Source organism: Oreochromis aureus, linkage group 7 (genome assembly GCF_013358895.1).
Source record: "Oreochromis aureus strain Israel breed Guangdong linkage group 7, ZZ_aureus, whole genome shotgun sequence".
In the NCBI taxonomy this organism is placed as follows: Eukaryota; Metazoa; Chordata; class Actinopteri; order Cichliformes; family Cichlidae; genus Oreochromis; species Oreochromis aureus.
The window spans coordinates 54,129,058-54,157,001 of record NC_052948.1 but is presented as its reverse complement, the minus strand read 5'-3'; the positions used below and the strand labels follow the sequence as shown (position 1 = coordinate 54,157,001).

The following is a 27,944-nucleotide window of genomic DNA, read 5'->3' as shown; positions in this document are numbered from 1 at the left end:
TATCTGATTACATGCCAATGAAAACTTTTTAACTTGACCAGCACTGAAACACAAGTAGAGAAAACAAACATACAGGTGTCCAAAGAGGAGCAATTGTGAACTCTGGATGAGTGAATGAAAGTTGTGTTTACCTGTGAATTACAAATCTACATTGGACAAGAAGATGATTCATTTATGATATGGCGTTTCAGGTACATGCCCAGGGGAGAGGGCAGTCAATACATCAGCAGTAGATGCTCAGGTGTACAATGAAATTTTGGATGCTTTTCTCATTCTGTGTATGAAAAGCAGGTTTGGCTATGAATTTATTTGTCAAGATGGTAATGCATCTTGCCAGAGAGCCAAGAGTGTTAAAGCTTTTCTTCAGGCAAAGCTACATTAACTCAGCAATCAGTCTGGATCTCAAGCTAATTGAAAATCTATAACAGAAAGAGAAAGAAATGGTCCATGATAAGGCTCCATCCTGTATAAATTATTGCTCAATCACCATTTGAGAGTTGAAACCTGTTTATCTTTCATTAGACTATGCTAACTGTGATGTTTTTGTTGATCGATCCATAATTTGTTTCCTCCACACTAAGTGATTTCATAATTTCTTTTTAATTTTCTATGTGTTTGAGGTACCTTTATGAAGTCAGAATTTTTGTGCCATATGAATATCCTCCAATCCTCCATTCCATCAGTTTTGCAAGGGTTTTAGTGTACATATTCAGCAGCCACTGAACTAACACTTGCCGAGAAAAAACAAGCAAACAAAAACCTGATGATTTTTGAATATCTCAGAAGCCTATTTGCAGTGTGGAATTACCTGTATAAATTGTATCATTTTGCTCAACCAAAGGGAAATACCTGTGTTCACAACACTCAGTTGACTCATTCTGAATCTGTTCAAAATGCACCTCAGAGGCTGAAGCAGAAGCAAAGCACCTCACCAAAGGCAGGACAGTCACGATGCCTTGCAAACAAAGGCGTAATCATCAGAGCAACCAATCTGCTGCTCAGAGCTCCGATTAAAACGTGATGCATACACATTTTCTTCACACATTTACACCTCATCACCTCTGATGTTGTCTTTAAAAGAGATCCCATCATCAAGGATTTGTGGGAATGTATCAAATGCACAAGGAGAAAAAGAAAAAGGGGTTTGCAAAGCCATTCCTATAAAGCTTTATAAAAATGACTGAAAAAAAAGTTGCTACATCAAGTTAACTGTAAATTGATCAGCAAATTAATTGCAGTCTTTTTAGCAAATAGGTTAATCATGAAAATATTTTTCAAAGCAGAAATGGTTTGCCTCACATCAAGAAGCCTGAGCTATTTTGTGTGGCATTTGCATGTTCTCCTGGTGTCTGTGTGGGTTCTCTCCAGGTACTCGGCTTCCTCCCACAGTCCAAAGACATGCATTTAGTGGGGTTAGGTTAATTGGTGATTCTAAATTGCCCATAAGTGGAAATGGTTGCCTGTCTCTCTGTGTTAGCCCTATGACAGACACTTCCCCTCTTGAGGCTGAGATAGGGTCCACCCCCCTGCGACCCTGAATTGGATAATTCAAAGAAAATGGAACTGTGAGCATTTATTGCTTTAATCTGCTTCATATCTGGAAAAAAGGCAAAATTATATTTATTGAAATTTTTTACAATTATTTTCATAATTAGTTTGTGAAAACTAGCTTTCTGCTTGTTCTCCTTTTTTATCCAATAAAATTAATCAATTAATGTAATAGACAAAATGTGCTGAGTTAGTCTTTTATAGATTGTTAAATTCCATTGTAAAGTATGTTTTTTAATTTGGAGTTAAATAAATTTGACATTCACAGTCCTCCATACTTTCCACTACGGGGCTTTGCTGTGATACACAACGTAATGTAACACTGAAAGTGAATTCCAATCCCCCGCTTTACTGAAAATAAATTCCTATATATCTCCACTTAGTAAGCTGATTCTGGCTCAGTGTTACACAACGATTCTGACTGAAAAGGCAATCAATCTGGTGGGCTGCACTGCCGACTTGCTGCATCACAACAAACGCCACCAATCAGGCCACAGCCTCATGCGTCTCCGTGGTAACAAAGCTTCCTCAGTCCCAAAGAGGTGGAGACGGCAGAAGAGGGAGCGCAGAAGAGAAATAGAGGTGGATGGGAGGAGAAAGGTGATAGAGGAGAGACAGAGAATCGATATCTTCTCTGATTTCACTGTGAGAATTTAGAAAGTGAAGCTCCTTACCAGAGCGGGGGTGAACCGGTGAGGATAAGCTGACCAAAGACGGAGGAGGAAGGGGAGCGAGGGTGCCTGCGCTGGGATTCTCTTTAGGATTGGAATCTACAATGGACCCTAAGCCTCTATTTAGTGGATCAGTTGGGTAGCTTTGAGGTAAACACCCAAATGATTTATTTGATTATACATGATTATTTGCTTGTATACATGAAATACTGCCAAATAGAGCATTCATTTGTTTTCTCCTCCAAACTGCACTGTTATGAACGTAAATGATATGATGGCAACATAAATGCTGCCTGCTGGACTGTGGTTCACTGTGGTCGAGGCTGACTGGAGTGAGGATCTGCAGGTGGGAAACTACACTGTAAAAACGATAACTAGTAATTGTTGATTTGAGTAAAGTTTTCAAATTAAACTGACTTAGAAATAAAACTTTCCATTTACAACCTAAAATAGCTTGTCTGCCCAACAAATTTCTTCCATTGTTGTCCTAACTAAGATTTTCTAGCGAGCATAACAAAGATTATCAACTTTTGAGTAGATTTTTTGAGTCGAGTTGGGAACCGTGGGAAACCCGTGGGTGACTGGCACACGTCGTGGTCTGAATAAGTTTGAACTAGACCAAACGAGTCTGAGCAGACTGTGTGATAGTGGTTTGTCGATGTGTTCTGAACTGAAAACCTGCTAAGAAACTTTGAACAAACGTGGCCAAAATTGGATGAAAATTACAATTTTTCGACCATTACAGATTTTACCTGGTCTGAAGTTGGAGTGTATTATTTGACCATTTTTGGACAGGTGCGGGGAGCTGCCGGCCATTTGCCCTAGCAGGTAAGCTAACGACATCTGTTATTAGGATTTTCTACAAGCGCTAGGCTGCATCCTCCTGAGGACCCAGGAGGGTGGAACGAGTAAAGCACTGAAAAAAGCCAAACAATAACATATTTAAGTCATCTAAGGGACTTATATATCATGTTTAAGCTAGCGAAGGACCGCGGGGGTTGAAAATGATATGCCAGGAGTTCGCTGTTCTCGCTGCTCTAGCGAGCCTTGAATCCCCAGCTAGCTATCGAAGCTGGTGGTAACAGACGTCTCCAAAACGTAGAAGCATTTTTGCAAAAATGTGTTGTCTTAATAAACTGAGCAGATATTTGAAATTTACACAGCTACATTCTCGCCTGAAAATACCTTAAAAGTTTACTTTGTGACCCAGAAAGAGTAATAAGAGTAATATTAAAACTAAGTGGCTGCCGCCATTGTTTGAAACTAGAATCGGCTGGGCCGCGCTATGAATTCTGGCATAGGGTGGGCCACGAAGGATACACCTGACCCATCCTTCAAAGCTGTGGAAAGTATTGTATTGTTTTGAGAGCCTTTTGTTGGTGGAGTTAAGTATTGATTTTATGTACAATTCCACGGGTAGACGCGATCTGTACGGTCCGACTTTGCACGTGCGCAGTAAGGATCGTGGAGTCCGATCCGTAACTTTTTTTCTCGTTTTTTTTCTACATTATATTGAAATGTTTCATTATTGCAAACATTTTCTCTCAGGCGGAGAGAGGTCGTGGAGTGTCAGCCTATGGTATCTGAGGTCCAGGAGAGATGACCTGCGCTGTTTTCCTCTGAGGAGGTAAGACTGTCCTAATTTATTTATAATTTAATTATTATTCAAATTGGGCATGATTTATACTTATATTGAAGCAGTACGGTATTTGCTGGGGTAATGCATTGGCCAACTTTATTATCTTGTGCTACCACTCCAGTCAAGGCCCTTGCCAGTGTTATATTGAAATCCTTACCCTGAACATTTCTGCCAGTACAAGAGTCCCCATGCTAAATCGAAATTGTGAAACAGAAAGGCAATCTCATAATTTTGACTTAGCATGTATTTTTTTTTTTTTTGTGCTAGAAATAGGACTTCTATAGTCTGAGATTGTTAGGAAAGAATACTAAGGCAGGTCACAGAATCTGATTGGTCACAGATTTTGGTGCAACTTAGAACATAATATGTATTTTCATATTGATACTGGGTTTTGTGGGAGGTGTTTCTATTCCAGTGCAAAAGACGTATTCATGAGAGATTTTTTTTGAAGTAGGTAGGTTTTGCTGTTGATGACACAGTCAGGCATATAACATGGTGCAGACTGTCCAAGACAGCTACCCAGGAATTTTCTGTGCTGAGTAAATGACAATATTTTGGTGAATGTATTGTTTAGATATCTGAACATTTCATCGGATCACAAGCAAAGACCTCCTGGGGACCTTCAATGCATCCCTTGACAAAGTTGTGCCTGGCCTGCTGAAACTGTACTGGTCTAAGAAGGGAGCTCTTGGTGAGGAGATGGAAGACCTCCTGGATAAACTTGATGAACAGGTGAGTGAAGTGCTCCTTTATCTGACATTTGCAGAAGAGAGTATACTTTTCTCTTAACAGAAACTGAAAAAGATGTTGGCTTCAAATAAAACACATCAGTGGACATGTCCGTAAAATGAATGTCATGAGTCATTGCTTTGTTCTTATTTGGCAGTATTTTATTTAATTTGTAAAAAGAAAGTAAAATTGTTAACATGGTGGTGTTGTTGTTTTTTTTGGGGGGGGGGTTGTATGTTTTTGCGTGTTGCTGGGTCTGACCTGTGCTTTACTCTCATTACTATGAGAGTTCTGATTTTGCATTGTGTATAGTACACCATGTTACTTCACTAATTGAAATTTTTGTTTTCCACTGAACACTCTTTAGACATCCAACACTGTGTCCAACGGGCACTGAGAGGCCTGCCCATTTTCCTCAAGACAAGATGCAACAGAGGTTTTCCTGAAGTGCTTAGTAAGTACAAAAAACTAATGCAAGTAAAACTAATTGCTATGAGATGTTTTTAAAGGATGAGTTTATCCAAAATGGAAATGTACACTTTCTCAGTGCAGTCCAGATAATTTTATAGTGGGGATTGCAGTTGTCATAACTCTCACTCCTTTTTTTTGCTGCTGAGCAGCTGCTGGGCATTGTTAGTGGTTGTTCCATAGCAGAAAATATTTTTGTACAAAACTCACAAGGTGGCATTAATTAAAAAAAAAATAAGCTTTTTCTTCTTAAAACCTCCATGGGTCAAACGACCAGCATGGTATAGAGGTTAAAGTTAAAATCTTTAGAAATTTGTTTTGTCTTTAGTTTTTCTTAGCTTTCAATAATTCTTATTTTACTTTTCTTCAGGACACTGACATTTTGGAACCAGTGTTGAACGGTGCATCAGTTGCCATCCTCACCATCCTACAAGATGACGATGCTGATACGTCTGTGCGAGAACATCCAGTTGTGTTGGAAGGGGACATCGTGCTACATAACATTCCAGATCTCTCTACTGCCCTGGCACACCTCTTTGGCCTTCTGTATGCCCTCAACATTGATTACCCAAAGCAGATGAGTTTTACCTTTGAAGCAATTCAGGCCATCTTATTTTGGCCTGGTCGGGACAATATGAAGGTGAAGTGGATAAATCATTATTCGAAATGTAAAAATTTAGTCAGATGAATCTGTATTGTTGAGAATATATGGTGAAAATTTGTCTTGTAGTATTTTAAAAGATTTGTTATAGTGTTAGTTTCCTCTTCATTGATGGTAACATTTCTAATACCTTTTAACTTCCATAGTTCATCATAGTAAGCCTGTGTAAAATGTCAATGTCTGGGTGCATAGGCAATCGTTTGTGGCACTACCCTATTTAATGTGCAATAGTTATGTTCAGCTTTTACAAGACGGTCAGGGTGTGTGTGTGTGTGTGTGCATGAATTATTAAGTTGCTGGACACTTTTCTTTTTGGTTCTGGACTCTGGAATTTTAACGTCTCTGCTGGGGTGCTCAAAGCACCCAAAAGAAACTGGCAACACGTTTTTGTTTGTTTGTTATTTCTTTTCTTTCTTTCTTTTGTTTTTTTTAACAGAAATTCACCCTACTACCCATGACATTCTGAAATGTACTGAAAAGACTGTTGAACAAAATAAATAAGCTTTTAGATAACATTGAATTGTGCTTTGTTTTATTCTATATCTATTTATTAAGTGTTTTTTCAAGTATAATAACAACATACATTTTCCTTTGTTTATATAGGTAAATTTTCAACTCACTGGAGTAAGAATTGTATGATTACTCAACAAGAATATCTGTGTTTGGTGAAGGCAGAAATACATGGCATTGAAACCAGAATTTCTTCGTTAGACTTCCAGGATTATCCTAATTAGGTGAACAAGAAGATCCAAGTTGGCAGAACTTGTAAATCTTAGTTGAGTCAACAACAGTTGGCAAAAGTTGAGAAAACTCAAAAATCTCTTGCATCATGTTGCCTTGAAATTTTAAGTTTTCTCAACATTTTCTTTTTTACAGTGTATGGCTGTGAATAAGTAATGGATTCATGTTTGATGTGTGGGCTTGAGCAGCATTCAGTTTTCGTTATCAAACACTTGTTAAAAAAATAAAGCTTTTCTTTTTTTTTTCTTTTCTTTTTTTTTTAAAGGTTTCTATAATCAGACACTGTAACCCTGTGGATGTGGGGAAAATGCCAGTTACAGGTTTCAGCCAAATATCTGAAAGAAAATTACCTCATCTTGCAAATTGTGTGAACCAACTTGTATGTTGATTATTTAGCGTGAAAGAATCAAAATATAAACCTTTAGATGTAAATGTTTGCAGAACATCATGTCATTACTGTCCTGTGGCTGCAAGCTGGGTGGTGATGATGTGCTGCACGCTGAGCTTTTCATACCTGAGTTATGATAATAAATCATCATACGAGACTCTGCTTTGTACAGAGTAGCCCGAATATCTTTTGCTAATTTCTTATTGGAATATTAGGCAGTAAATGCGGTCTATGAAATCCACATCTGCAGCTAGTGTGGAGGGAAAACTGAATTACGCAACAAGCACACACAGTACAGTACTTGACTCTTGGGGTATCTCATGAAATCAGGGGGGAATCAGACTTGCTGTGGATTTGTCTGTGTGTATGTGGCAGATGTTGTGCCCCAGCATGTGTGCTCGCATGTGAAGACTGTTGTGGTGTGTTTTACATCAGTGTGTGCTATGATTACTGAATGTAGAGAGCAATCCCATCGGGGGATCTTGTCAGTGCAGCACGACTCCTCTAAGTGCCAAAGAATCAAATCAAATGCATCCTGATGCATCCGACTGTGATGTGTAACAAACAGATGATGGCCTCCTGGTCTTAGATCTTGTGTATGTGATTGCAGTGCAACAGAAACACATTATTCATATCATGGGTGTAGGTTTTGTTTGAGGATCTCTGAGGGAACACATTAAGTAGGGAGTAGGGGATTTGGGGATCTGGGGATCCCCCCTGAGGGAAGCTGAGAGCATTGGACACATAGCATAGATTTCCATTGTTTTGAGTCAGAAATCTTATTTTTTTGTAGAAAAAGATTAAGCAAAAGGTAATGGTTTGCCATACTGTTCATTCTAACTAACTCTTCTGCTTCTTTTATATCCTTATTAGAAGAACAAATGCATTGGAGTGGATGTGTCATGTGGATTGGGTCACATATTGTACATTGGCCATGTACTTTGCACAGACTCAGGGGACTTGGCAGAGGAACAGGAACTTAAAAAACTTCAACATGAGATGTGCATACAAGTAAGGTGCAGAAAATAAACTAACCAAGAGCTTAAAAAGAGCTCCACAAGAGGATTTTTTCTTAACCACTTCAATTCAGGGAGGCTGGTTGTGAGAGGTGGCAGGTGGGGTACACCATGGAAGGGCCAGTCCGTCTCAGGTCTAACACTGAGAGAAAATTTAGAATGAGCAGTTAAGCTAACATACATGTTTTTGGACTGTAGGAGGAAGTCAGAGTACCCAATTATTTGTGGGTCTATTATATGTGTTTAAATTTTTTTTTTTTGCATAATAACAATGCCTGTAATTAAAATATGAAAACACTGACAGGAGAATTATCTCCTGAACCTGGATCTGCTCTTGGCTCTACAGAGCTGTTTGGCTCCAGCTTCACTGCTTCTGTTGGCTGTTTGGCAGCAGGTTTAAGACAACTATAAAAAACAAACAAACAAAAGCTGCAAAAAGCAGACACACACAAAGACCAGCTGGTGACCATCATGCACCATTTAGTAGAGTTGAATTCTGGACTTGATGACAATGCACCTTTCACAAACTAAATATTCTCAGCTGAATGAAGCAGCGCTCATTAAGGTGGGTTAAACAGCTTCTTTGAATTGTAGGAATCTTGGTTTTGAATCGAATGTGCAAAAGTCCCAGTAAACACTTATTACAAATTGAACTGGATTACCAGTAATTCACAGGAACAGCCATGTTAATGTGTTTTTTTCTGTTAGATAAGGAGCCTAAAATATGAACAATCAAAAGAACAGAACCAGGATCAGGAAGATCTGCCAAAGCTAGTTAAAAGGTGAGAGCTTAAGAGACTAGAGAAATAGTGCATTTGCAACATAATGCTTATGTTGTTGGTGTCTGTTTGATAAAATGTCTATCTTTGATCAGTTTACTAATAAACATACAGTTAGTTTCATGCATGCCACATTTTTTCAGGGCATCTTCCATGAGGAGCCCAACATGACCCTGAACATTGTCAGTATCTTTAGCATCAATCTAGACTTACTGGCGGATCATCTCATAACCCACTTCCACTCACTGGGATGGAATGGTGCTCAGTGAGGGGGACCTTCCACATGGACACACAAATGAAGTGGAAGTGGGTACAGAGAGGGTGTCAAGTTTGAAAAAACCTAATATGTTCATGTTCTGTCAATTTCTATTGACCCTAGTGCTCCAAAATACTGGTTGGAGAATCAGTCGAAGTTGTTTGTCAAACTCATCAACATGTGCTGTAAGTAGCCTTGTAATCTTTTTGGTTTTTGGCACAAGTGTTTGATTAGCTTGTGCCATGGCGAGATGTGTGTCTGTCCATCTGTCCATCCTTATGTCCATCAACAATTTGAAAGAAACACTATTTTTCAGAGATTATTCATTAGAATTTAGTCAAACTCACACACAGTCTGGATCTTCAACCTAACTGTGTTCAGGACCAAGGTCACATTTGCCATTTTATGAGGAATAACCTGTAAGTTGTGGCAGATCGTGTCCCATACGTTCTGGTTTAATCTGCAGTTGTCCCAGAGATGAGCTGTCACAACCTTTGTCATTCAGGTTGAAACATCAGCATCTATTGTTGGACTGTGGGCTAAAGACTCAAGTTAAATGTGAAGGGGCTAATGGTGGGTGTGCCTTTTTCCAGATGGTGGCTTGAGCTCCAATTTGGTGCACAGGAACAAGCTGCTGTTTTTATTTGACCAGAGCTGCTTCAGCTGTAAATTTAGTACAGTTTAGCTGTAGGCTTTCTCAACCTCCCATCACATAGGACTTTGATAGATGGCAGCTGGAAGCTAGTCATCCTCTCAGAGGTGCAGATGAGACGTTTCTTTTTCTCTGCATAGGCAGGCACTGGCTCTGATCAGCTGTAATTTTCTGCTTTGAGCTCAATTGGAAAGCTTCTGAATCTACCCAGGAAACGTCCTAGCTGCTGCATGGAGTCAACACTCTGTTTGAGTTTACTGGTGATTTGATTATAATAAATGTTACTTGTACTGTATTTTAAAAAATAGAGTGCAAAGCAATTTGGCAAACAGAAATAGCAGAATACTCACACGTGGTAGTTTCAAATAGAAAGCCAAATATTAGGGCCAAATAAGGCCAATACAATTAAGTTCAAGTGAAGACATAATAAAAAAAGGTGCAAAAACAGAAAGTAAAATAAAAAATAATTAGCAGTAAAAGAGTAAAATATAGGGAAATAATAAAGAAGACAAGTGAAAGATGATAAACATTTAATACAAGACTATAAAAGACAACATAAAACTGTAATGATGTCACAAAGAAGCAAGCCTGTAAAAATGTGCTTTGGAAGAAGTGGTTTCAAGGAAGTTTCTGATTTTTCAAGCCTAATTTCTGCAGTCATATCTGTAGATTTAAGTTTGGGTTTTGAAACAGCCAGACGGCCCCACCTAAAGATCTGAGGCTGCAAACTGGTTCAATTAGGGTCGAAATTTCTTCTGTGCAGCTTGGTACCAAGCTGGTGCCTTAAAAATGGTCATCTTAGATGTTAAAATCAACTCTAAAACATACAGGAAGCTAATGTAGAGAAGTCAAGACTGGGGTGATGTGATGTTGTCTGCTAAAACTAGCAAGAAGTCAATCTGCTGCTTTGAAAAAATAAACATGGATTGCTTGTTCTAGTTCATAACTTATTTGATGTCTGGTTTAAAGCTAGAAGCTGAATGAAATGTTACTCTAAAATGTATGGACAAGAGACCAAGACAACTCCATGGGGTTGTACAAGAAGATTTTGTATTTTTAGGTACTGAGTTGAAGAAAATTTTGTGCCATCCAACATGCAGCCCTTCATGGTGATCTGAGAAACACGTAGGATTCTCACTTATTGGAGTCTATAGAGGATAATCTTTCTTTATTATGTGGTTTCGTCCTGGTGCCATAGTGAAATGTTGTGTCTGGTGAGCAGATGTTGATTGGGGCTTATTATAGCATTGCTCTACGAGTTGTAAACTTATAGCTGAAAGATGCTAAAATGCCCTGCAGAGACAGTGGCAATTAGCTTCAAATTCACCACTAAAAGCAGCCCCTCTAATAGGAAATCAAGTAACTTCTTTGATTGTAGGCGCTACTGTTTGTACTGTAATTAATAAAAGCAACTTTAGACTATTTTAACAACTTACATATAAACCTGAGATTTGCTACACTTGTGCACAAGACCTATGCAAACCAGGGAAGATAGCTAATCTGTTAATGACTATCCTTATATTTAAAACTACTTGAAATGATTTTGTTTGTTAAGAGAAAGCATCTCCCTGTAATGAATGTAAATTCATTCTTAAAATAATTGATTCATTTTCTGTCAGTGAACTAATCATTTCCCCTACAGTAATATGCTGGCGGCTCTCCTTAATAATTCACATCCTTTTGCCCCCCAAAAAAGCCAGTTTATCATACATGACACTATGTGTCTGTTTATGTCTACATGTCAGGGCTCATCTGCCACTGTCTCACATTTTGCATTATGTGGATTTAGTGATTCTCGCTGTATAGCAGCTGTTCTGTGGACCAAGGACTCACTCTTCATAGGAGTCAGTGAGAAATGTCACTTAGTTTCTCTGCTGTAACTGCTCCAGAGCACAAACTGTCTCTGCATTGTAAATAAGGTCATACATTACAGCTTCTGGAGGGCAGCTTGGATTTCACTGTTCGTTCTGTTGTTGAGTCAGACAAATGTTTTATACCTGCTCCTGTTGTTTGTTATTATTTATCCATTGTAGATGTGTGTAAAAGAAATGAATCTTTGAATGAAATGATTTAAAAGTATAGTATTGAGCATAGCTCTGAATCATGTAACTGCTCCTGGGGCATGGACTGTTCAGAAAAATAAAACAACGCCCCTGCCATGCAGTTGTTTTACATCTTGTAATACTTTTTCTGGTCAGATTTTCCTGTTTGCAGTGCTGGCAATCAAATTGGAATTGGAATTCTGACATTAATTTCAGAATTCTCAGTTTTTGTTTTTAGAATTCAGATTTTTTTTCCCTCAGAATTCTGACGTTCCAAGAAAAAAGTCCAAATTCTGTGGTTTATCAGCTGGGTTATTACTGTCATTTGACAGATTTTAAAAATGGCTGTAGCTTAAATACAATAATAAGCAAATGAAGACTCCAGGAAGTCTTTAATGTCAATCTATACTTCCTGACCACTACGGTTCATTTGCTATAGCAGCTTGAACAAACATGCACAGCTTAATCATGCACAGATGGACAGACACACACTTCGCATTCGACATCAGCTCCTTACCTTAACCCCTTCCCCTCTCAGCATTAGATTTACTGTCCACCATCATCTGCCTAAGATTAAGCATTCATTGTCATGTGACCCTCTTCTGGTTGTTTAATGGCAGGTGGAATAAGCAGTACATCACCCTCACTCTCACAGCATTGTTTGGATAAATGAATAATGATGTAAAGTAAAGATGGCGTTTTTTTTTTTAATGGAGTCAAAACACTTGGTTCCACCTTCCTTGTGGAAACAGAGCTGTCAGACTCATAGAGATGGGATGAGCTGCTAAAATTACTTTTGCAATTAAAATTCCCACATTTAAATGGTAATTTAAGTGCAGAAAATTGGTTATTTAAAAATGTATTTTAATATGCAAGCCAACAGATCAATTCGGTTTTATTTATAGTGTAGCACCAGTCAATAGTATCAACAATAGTCACCCCAAGAAGCTTTGTATTGTTGGGGTAAAGGTAAAGGTGCTACAATCAGAGAGAGAACCCCAGGAAAAGCACTTGGTGACAGAATAGAGATCACAGGTTCAGCGAGGAGCAGTCATCCAGCATGTCAGTCTCTCTAAGGTACACATGGGAAAAATACAACCCATAGCCTGGGCCCATCTCAGTTTAGCTAACACACATGTAAAAGAGAAACAAAAAGAATGTGGCCTTTTGCTCACTTCATCTAAATCAGTATCAGTAGAACTCTGGAATAAAAATGTTGACCAAACCTGCTCTACAGGGACAAGTGAACCAGATAATGCCAGGAAACTTTTATGGAATGCATTATTTTAAATGAACAGCTTATATGTTTTTCCCCCTATGTAGTAATGTAAGTAAAATTTCTATTAACTTTAAGTAGTACAGTCTTCCAATCTGAAATGCACTATAAGTTGAAATATAATACAACAAGAAAATACCTCAGCACTGTGGCTCCATGACACTTGAATACATACGCTTTCTATCACTAGAGAAGACATAGACAAGAAGAGTGATTTAAAAGGCAGCACTGAACACAACTTGGTTGCATCTTTGGTCTGTAGTCAGAGTTGGGATTTAGGTTGCTGGGGGATTTCAGCGCGTTTCCTGGGTCAGTGGATTACCTTGTATGTGTTGGCTTGTGTATGTAGAGGGAGGGGGGTTAATCCTTGAGACAAACATGCAAACTCTTCCTGTGGTTTGTCTGTAACTCTGGAAGCTGAAAGGACATTTTTCCTCTGTCTCAGGTGTGAATAATGAGTCCCGTTCTTCCTGCTTGAACATGCAGCTTGGGTAGCAAAGCTGACTGACAGGAGCATCTACCTTCACGCGCTGCTTCCTCTCTGGACACACACACTAACTGTGTCGGCTCAACTCAAGCACAGCCATGCTGATCAAGGAGTATCGGATCCCTATGCCTATGAGTGTGGAGGAGTACCGCATTGCTCAGCTCTACATGATCCAGGTGAGTAGTTTTCCTCACATAGCCTTACAAACATTACACGTGTATTTAGGTTCATTTCTCCTGGTTTCACTTAGATGTGGCACTGCTATGGCTGGACACTATTAAAAACTAAGCATTTATATTAAAAGACTATCATGCATGTGTCATGCAATTACATGTTTATACACAGTCTCACATTTTCAGAGATTCAATTATAAGTGGAAAAATTAGCCACTCTAAAAAGTAATTCAGAGGCTTAGTAAATATCACTATAAATATAAGTTAGATGAGCCTGATAAAATCTATGAATATCCTTTTAGTAATTATTTGAGTTTGATAAGTTGAAATAAATGTCTAAAATGTTAACGTATGTGTTTGTGTTAAATTAAGGTATTTATTTACATTTATCTCAGACAAAAAATTCAGTATGTGGTTCACAGAATATCTTCTTCGCACTTTTTTTTTTAAATACTCTGAGCTTTTGTGTTTGCTCTCCTGGTTTGCAATTTATCATTCAAGTATGTAAGGCTTTGAGCTAAAAGGGAAAAGGCTCTTGTCTTTTTAGCGCTTGTTTATTTCGAGTTATTGCCATGTTTCTGAAAATTAAATTTTCATTTGGAAAACTGTTAACATGTGGTCATTTTTCATACATGTATTATGAAGCACATGACTACATATTAGTTTGTTTAGTTTTTTAGACTTAGACTACCAGTGAAATACAATAACATTCATATTTAAATGTTAAGGGGTGATCGTGGCTCAAGAGTTGGCAGTTCGTCTTGTAATCGGAAGGTTGCCGGTTTGAGCCCCGGCACCGACAGTCTCGGTCGCCTACTGGTTGCCTACTGCCTACTGGTGGTGGTCAGAGGGCACGGTGGCGCTAGTGTCCGGCAGCCTCGCCTCTGTCAGTGCGCCCCAGGGCAGCTGTGGCTGCAATGTAGCTTGCCATCACCAGTGTGTGAATGACTGAATGATTCACACACACATTCAGGATGACTGAATGTAGTGTAAAGCGCTTTGGGGTCCATAGGGACTAAGTCAAGTGCTATACAAATACAGGCCATTTACCATATTTAATATTAAATACAATTTTGATTATGTTGAATTTACAATATTAAGTAAATGGAACAAAATTCTGGATTAACTGACCATCTGTATTTCAGTTACATTTCCCAAGCATATCAGTTTTATTTACTCAATTTTTTCATGTTTGTGTAACAACTAAAATTATTCATTTCAACTTAATATGTTTAAGCTTTAGTTATTCAATTGATCAAGTATATTGAACAGATTTGACTGGTTTCCAATCTACTCAATATTTTTAAGTGTAAAAGTGTTGCCTCAAAAATTTTAAGTAAATGTCAGTTTTAGTTTTTAGAGTGCATCGTTTTAAATATATGGTAAGTCAGTGAACCAAATGCAAATACAAGTGAAACACTACTCTACTTTATCTGCTTAAATTGAGGGAACGGGCCTCACCTGGCTGTGAAACTCTTGTTTATCAATTCAGATGCTAAAATAGTGCACTGTGTTGTAATTCCTAATCAATTAAACCACGTTTCTGGTTGTTTGGTCTAGAATCCATTGTGGTTGGTCTAAGGCAAAATAAAAAAATGTGTATTTGTCCAAACACTTACAGGTATGGACTGAACTGTGCACAGTACAGATAAATTAGACACACTACAGGTCATTTGAATACTTTTTTAAATTTTCTAATTATTATATATTAAGTTTTTATAGAATTTGGAAATAAAAGCTGCAGACAAGGCGTGTATAAATTAAATAATGGCATCATTTTGGCTTCAGAGTTTATATTAAACTGTTTTAAAAATCAGAAATTACAACCCATATAACTTGTATGCTCTCGATGTCTAGATGTCTTTTTCCTTTGCTGTAAAATCAAAACTTTAAATGAGAACTTGCATTATGTGATTTTTAAAATTCATTTATTTTTAAATAATTTATATACTCAAATATTTGTGGAGCACATTCTCTATTTTTTCTGTGTTCAGAGGAAATTGCCAGAATTACTACTTTAAAAACCCCACTGAATTCATGTTGAGCTTACAGAAATAACAAGTATAGCTAAGGAATTAAGTTAAAAAAAATATAGTACAGGGCGTAGAGTATTTTTCTTGACCTGGGGCACTAAACCAGGTAGAAGTTCAGGTTTTTTATGTCATGGTGGCAGAGGTCAGCTGTGTGGGTCTGTACCAGGACAAGAGCACTAAGGGAACATGAGTAAATGGTCACAGGGGCAGTGGAGTTCTGCAGAGCAGATGGTGCTCCATATGCTTGTGGCTTGTGTTTATCTTGGTAATTGTGTGAAAATACAAATACAGATAGTTACAAGGGCATAAATATGATCTCTCTGTGAGTTTTGTTTAGTAAATATAAGCAGGGAAATATTCATAACCACCTTCTAGCCCTCATTGTGGTGTCTCATTGCTCTGTGTATTGTATTCTAACAAAATGTTATTCAGTATTGAATACGCTTGCAGAAAAAAACAGTCTGGTACTAAAGTCCAAGACCACCAGAGGTCAGGGGACAGGGGAGGAAAATCTATAAATCCAGAATTTTGTGGTTGTCAGGTGCTTCTTGAACTAATTGTATTGTGTGGCCTAGCAGCAAAATTGCAGAATCGTCAAAATCTTTTGTCCCCGCAGTTAGTTGTAACCGTGGCTACACTACAAGTGTGCATGCATCCAACAAATATACTAGAAACTAGTATAATAAGAACAGCTGTTCATCTGCAGTGTCCAGAGCTGACCATGTGCGAGTATTCTTCCCTTCTGGGAATCAGTTCAGAGACCACTGAGATGCTCTGAGGCTATTAGACAGCCTTCTTCTCCAGCCCTGACCTCTGCTGACTGGAATCAAAATGTCTATCTGAAACATAACTGGATTTTTGTCTCTCACTGTACAAAGCTTAATGTATTGCTCTCCATATGATGTGGAGCCTAGTCATGTTGTGACACATAGAAAGGATTTTTGCTGATAATAATTTTTTCACTCTTGTGAAATTCCTTTATTTATTTTTATTTATTTTTTGGCCAATGTCACTGTAGAGAGTAGACAGGAAATGCAGGAAATGGTCTGGAGTCGAATCAAACCAGCTTTTTAGAATATGGGTCACCTGCTCAACCAAATGAGCTATAGCACCACCGTGTTCCTTTATTGCTTCTGCTGTGTTCATGAGATACAGCCATTTTTCTTAGAGGTGAACAATGGCTGCAGATTGATTTAGCTTAACAGACAAATAAGACAAATTGTAAGTGCCAAATCTGAATTTTACAAGTTACGACTTGTATTCCTAAATGTTTTATTAAATTAAAGGTTTAGTTGGAATCCTCATACCTTCAGATTATTTCCATTTTTACATAAAAGTGTCACAGCTGTTTGATGTAGTCTCAGATACGCTGGACCTCACGGCATAAAAGCAGGTAGTGCCTGTTTGATATTTATGTTTTCCCCAAAATCCTCTAAATGTATTGTCACTGGCACATTAAGTAAGACACACACACACACACACACACACACACACACACACACACACACACACACACACTTGTGCTGGACGTTACCTCTTGCTCGCTTTCACAGCTGGGCACTAGTTGCCATGGTAACCGGTGACATCAGCTGCAGCAAGGCAGCAGCTGCCATCATTTTGTTTTTGAGAAAAACAGCAAGTGAAAGGACAGCTGTGATTTAGTGAAATGTTGATATATTGTTGGAAATTAAGTTACAATAGACAACTAAACAAGTAAGACCAAAAATAAAATAATAAATTTGAACTCCTAGAGTTACCTTACAAAAGGTAAAAAATATTGAAATATCACTTCAATCCCATCATCATGCATACTACAGGACTATTATCTAACATTCTTAAAAAAAAATCATGTTAAGCTTCTCAAATGTGGAAATTATTAGATCAATTTACACAAGGTTGTAAATGTTTTCCTGACTATCTTCTGCTCATAAATACATAAAAAAAACTTTACCAAAATACACCAAGACAACAGGCGGGTTAGCAGCTCATCATAGAAGACATTAAGCTGTGTATTTGTTCTGAAGACTCAGTTTTAGGAGACCTTTGATGATGTGACTGGAATCTACTGCAGTGTCTCTCCCAGGGAGATGGGAATTACGGCCTCTAAAGCTCCTATTCCCACTGGGATCATATCTGTTCTGTGATACGTTTTCACTTGTGCGTCTAAATGTGGAGGACTGCAGTTGCAAAATATAGAAAATACATATGTAGCAATTTTTGAATATCGAATGATTGTCTGGGTTTGTGTCAGTGCAAGTGTCAGTTTCTCTAGAAGCCATCTCACATATCATCCCTCACCTTTGTTAATTAGAGGTCATTAAAAACTACCTACAGGGAAAGTTAGGGAATTATCAAGCCCTGGGCTTTGTCCTCTGGGGACCATGATTTGTCCACAGGAGATTATCACAGTTTTGTCTACTTGTTGGTGCTGTGTGTGATTTTCCATTGCATTTTTGTTTTACTTCAGCAGCAAGCTGACAATAACCTTTTGTTTGTGGCCAGTGTCACATTGAAGCACAGGATTTGAAAAATGACCAAGGTAGGAGATGTGTGAAGCCTTTGAGCAGCCACTCATAATGTTTGATGCATGAGGTTCTACTAAGGCACCAAGAGCTGAGGAGAGGAGTTAGCTACCCCTGGTTTATGCTAACCTTGTGTTGTCACATAAATTATTCAGAGACACTTCAGCCTGGCAGAATCACGACCCTCAGCAAAGCTGGGCTATTACAATTCACAGAGGGAGTCGTCCGAGTGTCTGCATAAGCTAGCAGCAGTTCTCAAACTGGACATACAGATAAAGTCAAGGTCAAATGTATTTATATAACACAAATGTATTCATATAGTGCATTTAGAATAACAGAGTTCAACAAAGTGTTGTAAATGAAAATATATAGCCGAAGTAAAAGTTTTAAAATCCAGTAAAATAGAATCCAACACACAACATTAAAAGACAATAAATAAAATAAGATCAAATAAAGTAAAGTAAATGCAGACCATAAAATGCAATAATCCAAAGTGATGTCACACTGGAGGAAGAACTTGAGCCTATCCTACCTGCTATAGGGCGAGAGGCAGGGTACATCCTGGACAGGTTGGCAGTCTGTTGCAGGGCAAACACAGAGATACAGACTAGCATTCACTCTCACATTCACACCTATGGGCAATTTGGAATTACCAGCCAGATGTGATGAAAATCTGCAAGCAGAAAATTTTTCAACAGCCTGATCAACATTACAGCGGTTCTCACCAAGACAGAATTAAAAATACTAAAGAGCAATTGAGGCCTGTGACTGTTAGAAACAATATTTGAGAAGTAAGCAGACTTTGCATTTGATCGCTTTGTGTTACGGTCATGTAAGATCTCCAAGGAGACCTGGAGCTTGTCCTTTTTCCATTTACTCAGCATGTCTGCACTCATGTCTGCGGGTTGTGTTATTCAGCAAGGGCTGAAAGGGGGATATAGTCCAATACAGCAGTGCAGGGCTTCAGCTAACAACTCTGAGTTTGTTAAACCTGAGTGGGGGGAAACTAAAGCTTTTCTGTTCTAGAAAGAGAGTTATCTTCAACTCTGAAGTAAAACTGATAAAACTGAACTCTGAAGTTGGGTAACAGAAATATATCTTGGCCCTGTACTAGCCAGCTCAACATATCCAGGGTATCTTTTTGTTAGCTGTATTCACTTACCCTAATGTTGACAATCAGGATAAGCAGTCAAGTTAAGCTGGTTATCAATTCGGTAAATTAACCCAGGGTTTTCTTGGGCGCACATGAAAGAGGTGGTGTTGGCAGTCCCAATCTTAAAGGATTGTTTCATGGGTAATATGATTTTTCTTCCACAGAAAATGATCCCTATGAGTGCCACCTACAACGTGATTAAAAATGTATAAGAAACATAAAAATATAACAGTCAAATACAACACTATTATAAAAAGGACAAGAGATGAATGCTGCAGAAAATCATTAGTCTGGTGGTTTAGTTCACAGAGGGGTAAAATAAGGATTTTTAAGGGTTTGATAATAAAGATTAAAAATAAAAACAGAATTCAAACGTAGGTGTCATGGTCCTGGGTTGGTGACCCAGTGTTATTGGTTTGTATTATGACTGTTGTTTTGGGTTTCCTAGGGTTTAGTGGTGTTCCCTCTGTTTGGTGTCTTCCCTGCTTGTGCATCCCCTTAGTGTAGTAGGTCTCTATGTTTAGTCCGCGTCTCTGAGTCTGTGTCATTACGTGCATGTGTTTCCTGTTTTACTTTGAAGGTCTCTGTCTTATGTCAGTGCGTTCTGTTTACGTTTCCCCTGCCCCGTCAGCTGTTATGTTTCCCAGGTGTGTTTCCCTCCTGTTTCCCATCCCCTGATTACTGGTGTGTATTTATAGTGTGTGTTCACCTGTCCTCGTTGCTGGTTCGTCTGTGTTGTTCACCTCGCTCTTCCTGCGTCTCTCCATCCGCCTCTCGGTGTATTTCCCCGTACCTCCCTGCATCTCCGTTCAGGTTTGTTTTGTTAGCTCCGCCCAGTTTAGGTTCCAGTTTCATGTTCCCCCGCCATCGCTGTTTGTTTCCACTCCTGTCAATAAATACTCACCTGCACCAGAGCTGCCGCATTTTGGGTCCTTTTCTACAAACTCCACACGTCTGCCACACCGGACGTGACAGTACGAACCAGCCACCATGGACCCAGCAGCAGTAAATCCGTCCGAGGAGCTCCGGGACGACATTATTTACAATGTGGAGATTCTCCTCGGGCTGTGGCTAGAGAACCCGCCGAAGGAGCTTCGCCGCGCTGTGGAAAGCCGGTTACAACGGCTCTTTTCCGGCCTGCCATGGCTTCTGGAGTCGCTTCCACCGACCGTGCAGGCCTTTCTCCACAACACACCACACCTTCTCTCAGCCACTTCCCGACCCGCCGGATGTGGTTTCGCCCGGCCCGTCGGAGCCGTCTGCGGGGAGAAAACACCGATCACGCCACCGGCACGTCACCCCACAGCCGGACGTTCGGACTCCTAATTCGCCGGCTGTGGTGAGTGAGGACTCTTTTCTGTTTTTGGACTGTGTGACTGTTTATTCCGGGGCTGTGTTTTGTGTGGCAGATACTAACGTGAACAGGTATTCACCTGCTCAGCGGCTTCAAGCCCAGTTAGCTGCCCAGCAGCCACCGTCAGCTCGGCCAGCCGCCCAGCAGCCACCGTCAGCTTGGCCAGCCGCCCAGCAGCCACCGTCAGCTCGGCCAGCCGCCCAGCAGCCACCGTCAGCTCGGCTAGCCGCCCAGCAGCCACCGTCAGCTCAGTCACCAGTGTCAGCTGCTCACTCTCTGTCAGCTCAGTCTCCAGTGTCAGCTGCTCACTCTCTGTCAGCTGTTTGTTTCCACTCCTGTCAATAAATACTCACCGGCACCAGAGCTGCCGCATTTTGGGTCCTTTTCTACAAACTCCACACGTCTGCCACACCGGACGTGACAGTAGGCTTAGTCTATACACAAATGATATGAGGTCTCCAAGTAGAGTGTAGGTGTCCTGTTTTAGAATCAGATATTATTGCTAATAAAACAATAAAATTGTTTTAAATTTTTTTTGCAGCCAATAGAAAGAAAATCAAATAATAAAGTTGAATCTAAGAATTTACATATATTACTGATGCTTATCAGGGAAACACAAGATGTTAGACACTACTGAAAAACTTCCTCCTACTCTCCCTGCAGAGGTCCGAGGGATCTAGGAATAGTGATTTTATACCTCTTGATCTCTACTCTACAGTCTAACCTGCCCTAAAGCAGTTTATGTTCACAGCATAAGCTACCATGTAGATTTGCCCTGTTAAGACATGAACGATCATAGAAAAAATCTTTAAAATAACTTTAACTCTGGCACACATCCCATGAAATATCTAATAATCAGACTTTTTAGTATCATCAGGAGGTCAAAGCTTAGTAAACTATAAAAATTTTTGAATTTTAAAGCTGACAAATGAAATGCATTCAAATTCTGAGTTTTCACTTATTAAGTTTTCACATATTAACTGCTAATTAGACGCAATCTAATTAATGTAATCCAATGTTGTCAAACTCTGTCAAAGAATTGTTTCAGCAGGCAAAGAAAGACACAACTCAAACATGTATATACATGGGTGATCTCAGTGGAGACTCACTCTGAGACATCAGTTCCCTCTTTATTTATACACTGCTCCTTCCTAAAATATGTCGGGTCGGTGCCCCTTGTGTGTAAAACAACTCCTTACAAGGTGATAAGCATGAAACATATTTAAACTGTTAAAAATAGTAACCGGTCAAGCTTATCTCAGCAAACTCAGCAAGGGTGGAGGCACCTGTGGTATTTCCTCATGCAAGCTTTGTCATGAAACACAGTAAAATAGGAGATTTAAATGAAGCTAAACAACTAGGGATTTTTTAACTACAATAAAGCAGAATACATATAAAAATCCTTTAACATTCCCTCCTGTTTTAGCTCATTTAAACACGTTTCACACTTTATTTCAGAACATGTTCTCTTGCTCCTAGCATTTTCAAACATGTCATCATTATGTGTTACTTATATTGCAATCTAGCTTTACAGGTCGTCTTTAAGATTTTCTTCTCACACATAAACATCTTCGTCTTCAAAGTTATCTTCACTGTTACTCAGATCATTTTTGTCATCCATTGGTACAGTAACATAAGCTGTCAATGATGTGGAAATCATTTTAGAAATCATCTTCCTGAGACAAGGGAGAATACATGTGGAAAATACACAGAATAATACAAGTAAGAGTCCTATGAATATTAGACCTTTATACAGCAAAACAGTCCACGAGCCACTTAGCAACCATTTCAACCAATCTGTACCCCCGTCTACATATTCCTTTGACTGTACATTCTGAAGTCGTTTTAGAACTTTTAATGCATCCGTCATGTTACTAGAATGTATGTTGTCAGGTATGTAAGTGCAACAGGTGGTGTTAAAAGCACACATAATCCTCCTTTTCAGCCAGCACAATATCAAGCGCCACTTGATGTTGCATGACCATTATTCGCAGGGCATCTATCTCCTCGTTTTGCTGGTCATTGACTCGACATGATGTATTCAGGAACAATCCAAATCGATAGTTCAATGTCTCGATCCTTAGCGCATTTTTCCCTGTGCCTACCCACGGAAAGAGTGAGTGCAGCACTTTCTGTCCTGTAGTCCAAAGCTTGAATTCCTGTGGGACGTCAGAGCCCCATATTGGGTCATGTGGTTTCGGATCTGGAGTGTCAACTGATCTTTTCCCTCTTTTGAGTGATGTATCGTCGGTAGTTATCTTAAACGTGTGATCAGATATGAAGATTGGAGCACACATACCTGTCCAGTTCTTGGGGGGAGTGAAATAGGCCCGCTGTCCACATAGCCAGGCCATTCCCTGCACCCAATAGGTGCCATTGGAAATGTCATTGTGTAGTGGTGTGAGTTATCATGCGTCCAAGCTTTCTTCTGATGATGCTTTTGGTCTATATTGAATAGTAGCATCCTGCTGCCAGTACTGCCAGGGTCAGTGAGATCAGGAGCAGCTTCATGGTGACCTGGCGCACCTGGCCCCTCTGATAAGTAGACTAAAGGCAAGAAGCAAAGGGCGGGATATACCCGATCAGCCCTTCCTCCACCTTTCGGATCACCAGAGGGCAGGGGCGTCGGCGTCTATTAGTCTATGCTCTCACTCACTTTCTTACAGTGACTTTGGTGGATCCAGGATGGTCTTTCAGAAATCTTGCATGCAGTAGGCGTGGTTAAAAGCACTTGGTATGGTCCCTCCCAACGGGGTGAGCTCCAATTTTTCCTCTGGAGTACCCTGATTAGGATCCAGTCACCTGGCTTCAACCTGCAAAATACTGGAGAAGAGTCATGCGGCAATTTGTTGTTTAGCACAATTTCTTTATTTTCTAGTAGCTTTGCCATCCACTCTGCTAGAGTGGTCTCTCTAACTGATTTGCTTACTGGTTCACTCGTTATCGGTAGGGGGAAAGGTCTTCCATGAATTATTTCAAATGGCGTCAATTTTTGGGAACCTTGTGTTAATCTCATCCACATTTTTACTAGACCTATACATTCAGGCCACGGTCTCCCCGTCTCTTCCATGCATTTCCCTAATTTTTGTTTGATAGTGCCATTTGTTCTTTCCACTAGCCCTGCGCTTTGTGGATGGTAGGCACAGTGATTTTTTATACTAAATCCTAATGCTTCGGAGACCTTGCTAATCACATCATTTACAAAATGTGTTCCATTGTCTGATCTTATCAGGGACGGTATGCCATATGTTGGGACAAAATGGTTGCCTAGGCATTTTGCTACAGAGATTGCATCTGCCTTTTTTACAGGATAAATTTCTGGCCATTTTGAGAACACATCTATAATCACTAAGGCGTATTTTGAACCTTGGCTTTCATTTAGCTCAATGAAATCCATGTGAATAGTATGAAATGGGTGAGGTGGTGCAGGAAAATGACCTCTTTTTGGTCTTAGGTTACCTTGTGTATTATGCTTTTGACAAATCATGCATGTCCTTATAAATCCTTTTGCCGAAGTTTCGAAATTTAGTGTATAGAACTGTGTTTTTAACTAATTATACTCCCTCCTGTTGACACATGAGTAACTCCATGTGTCACAAGAGCTACTGTTTTATGTAAAGACTTCGGTAGTATTGGTTTCCCATCACATATCATCAGATCATCCTGTAGGATTGCTCCGCACCTCAACCATTTCTTTTGCTCTAATAATGGTGCCGATTTTTGTTCATTTCTCAAAACATCCAGTGAAATTTGTGTGGGGGTGTCAAGTGTCAGTGTGTCCACTTTTTGTTTTGCAGCTGCTTTGTCTGCAAAGTTGTTAGTATAGGTTTGCTCTCCATCTCAACAAAGTCTCATCTAGGATGACAGGATTTCAATCAGGTCAAGCGCCTCTATGCACCTGATTAGTTTAGGTATTTTCTTTATTTTCTTCATCTCATATATCATTGAACTGAGTTTGAGCAAACCTTAAGCTTGATTCAGACTACTTTTAACAATTATCCACCTTACATTATAGCTGAATAAGATGCTTCTTCTCATTAATATTATGTCACTATTAATATTATTATTAATATTATTATCTCATAATTGTTTTCTCTTATTTCTATATAACATCAATAGTATATTACAATATACTACTATACTACAAATATACAATAGTCTATTATAATATTTCATATATATTTTATTATGTATCCATCAAGGGCTGGGGGTGATCTGCAGTTTCACCCTTACCCAAGCTGGAGACACACTTTCCTTGGCTGAACAATGACACAGCCTCAATATACCTTATGCAGCTCTCTTTTTTATTTGATATACTTTCATGTGAATTATCTGGTTTCATTTACTCTATTCATTCTAGGCACGTTCGTCATGCCAACGATATTTCATTGTTAATACCAGTTTACAGGTTGTTATCCTGCCTATTATTAGTTTGAATACATCAGATAAGCTCTGATTTAATTTAACCTTTTGTTTATTCCACTTCATTCCTCTTGTATTTATTTCTGTTTGGAGGGTTTCTTATAGTTGCGTTAGTGCGGAGGGACTACATTTGCCTTCCCACGTGGGACATTTGGTTTTCTTTGGATTCCTCCATCTACATGCACTAATTTGTCCGGCGCCTGGACATTTTTTCTCTAGCCACTGCTCGTCAGCAGTGAGTTTTGTAGCTTTATTACCCATTACAACAAAACTGCAGAGCCGTCTCTGGTATTAGAGTCAGGAGTGGTAACTAACACGCCCTTCTACTCCTACGCTATTCGTGGAGCGGTGTCAGTTTTACGTGATGAACACAACCTTTCTCCTCTACTCACCAGTACTTTGGCTACTGACAGGAAACAAAATGACAATAACAAAAGAGTAATCCAGCAGCGTACTGTGCTGTTAAAAATGATTTACTCTTCACACACAAAAAACACAAACATTTATTATACAGTCGCGCAGATCCTTTCAGCGGATCAGTCTACCAGCCCTTCAGGCGGGCGAATCCCTGCACTTTTATACCAGCCCGTGCGGTGGCGAACCTATTTTTGGATCCCTGCACTTTTCTACCAGCCCGTGCTATAGGCGAACAACGTTTTACGCGAGTGTATACGTGTGGGTTTCTTTACCTTACTGAAACGTCGTTGCAGCCGGTTTCGTTAGATCGTTCCACTGAATCCCACCGCCGTGGACCACTGATAAAAACACTGGCCAAGACCCGAATTTTTTACGCTCCTGGGCTTTCACCTCTACCTAGAGAGGGCTGTCGAAAGACTGCAGTGCGGGCTCCCCACGGCGTCAGGAATCAGTGTAGATCTCTGCTTTGGAGTCACAACAAAACAGTTGTTATTTCCTATCCGGCTCGAAGGACCAATAAAAATGTCAAAGAATTGTTTCAGCAGGGAAAGAAAGACACAACTCAAACATGTATATACATGGGTGATCTCAGTGGAGACTCACACTGAGACATCAGTTCCCTCTTTATTTATACACTGCTCCTTCCTAAAATATGTCGGGTCGGTGCCCCTTGTGTGTAAAACAACTCCTTACAAGGTGATAAGCATGAAACATATTTAAACTGTTAAAAATAGTAACCGGTCAAGCTTATCTCAGCAAACTCAGCAAGGGTGGAGGCACCTGTGGTATTTCCTCATGCAAGCTTTGTCATGAAACACAGTAAAATAGGAGATTTAAATGAAGCTAAACAACTAGGGATTTTTTAACTACAATAAAGCAGAATACATATAAAAATCCTTTAACAAACTCCATCAATAGCACCTGTAGAGACTCACTAGTTCACCACTGACAAAGCCATTAACTTGGCTTTTCAGACACTTAATCACAGTCAGTTTAAGTAAAAACCATTCATGTTTTTCTGTGCATAAACTGTATCTTAAACATGGCCCCGGCTACCCATTGTTTAGAGAAGTCCTGTTGTGAACCCTCAAGCTGAGTACTTTTACCTTCACTGTTTTAGATGCTGTGTAAAGGAACAGCTTTAACTTTCTGTCAGGCTCAACATTCCCCAGGATTACCTATGTTTTAATAAAGATTCACAGAGCACCCTGGAGTAGTGCTGTATATTCTACACTGTACCTCATTTCTGCTCTGGGCTTGAAGATGAGTGTTATTAATACAGATCCAGTGTGCTCACTTCCCAGAAGGTATGCAGACAGAAGGATGATAATTTGAGGCTCTTAGCTCCCCACCTAAATTACATTACCTGCTAGATTATTACAATTTTCCAGCTGTTTGCCTCCTCTGACCTTCATTACTGATATTACCTCCCTAAAGTCTTCAGTAGAGAGAGCTCATTTTGCAATCTGAGCTCTCCTTCTTGACCCTGAACACCCCACTCTTGCCGTTAATAATGATCATGATGATTTGTATTCATGTTGTGCGTTCCTCGACCTGCAGCATATTACAGTGGCACGAATGAAATGCCTTTTCAATCATGTTTCAAAAATCATAAGACAATGCCAGTGCAGTCATTCATTCTGAATGAGTAGGAAGATGCAAAAGCTGTAGCCAGAAATACTCAGTTTGCATGAACAATGTAGCACCTGATAATTAACTCTTACATCACTAGTGTATCACTGCCACTAAAAGTGCATGGGCAGCAACCCTGAGACCCCAGATCTTCATATTGCCCCAAAAGCCCCAGGTTGACACTGTGGTGTCATACACATATAACAAACATGGACATAACCATCAACCAGGGGTTTCTGGAATTTGAATTTTGAAATATCAGTGCTCTTACTGTTGCCGTGTTGATGTTTGGAGCCAGATAACAGAGAGCAAAAGAGCAGATTACTTAGCAGGATCTTGCATCTCCATCCATAATCTATGTGGGTCCAACAGAGAGAAACAGATTGGTAATGGTGCATTAGTATCAGATAAAATAAAATAAAATCTTAGAATTTCACTCAACAAAACTGAACTGCAGCTGTCTTTTCCTAGTTGTGCCACACAGCAAAACATTCTGTTTTTGCTCCAAAAGGTGCTATCGCCACAAACAGATCAACATGTCCATTTCAGTGACTAGAATTAGCAAAGATCAGGCTTAGCAGATACAATAGTGATACTGTTGTTCCCTTTGTTGGCACACCTGTGTATTATAGCAGCCATGCCCTTTATCAGTGTCCTTATAGACATATAGAAGTATAAAAAGAAAAACATATTATCACATATTCTTTTGGAAAGTTCTTTTATTTTCCAGTATTATAGACTTTTGTTTATATGAAACATGTATGCACCCATGGTGTCAGTGCTGACTTGGATAGTTATTAGCTGGGGGTAACAAATTTTCTTTTTCTTTTTTTTCCAAGACTCCAATTTCAATGTTTTCTGTTCCAATATGAGTCTGCCCAGCTA

General features: G+C 39.4%; 1 protein-coding gene across 1 annotated transcript in view; it reads left to right on the top strand.

Moving 5' to 3' along the window:
- Positions 1-27,944, top strand: part of LOC116315895 (membrane-associated phosphatidylinositol transfer protein 2-like) — a 65,677-nt gene that overhangs the window by 3,203 nt on the left and 34,530 nt on the right. Inside the window, exons 2-3 of the mRNA XM_039615616.1 lie at positions 1,932-2,369; positions 13,312-13,529. Coding sequence (XP_039471550.1) covers positions 13,452-13,529 — 78 coding nt within the window. The 5' untranslated portion in view covers positions 1,932-2,369; positions 13,312-13,451. The remainder of the gene's footprint in view (positions 1-1,931; positions 2,370-13,311; positions 13,530-27,944) is intronic.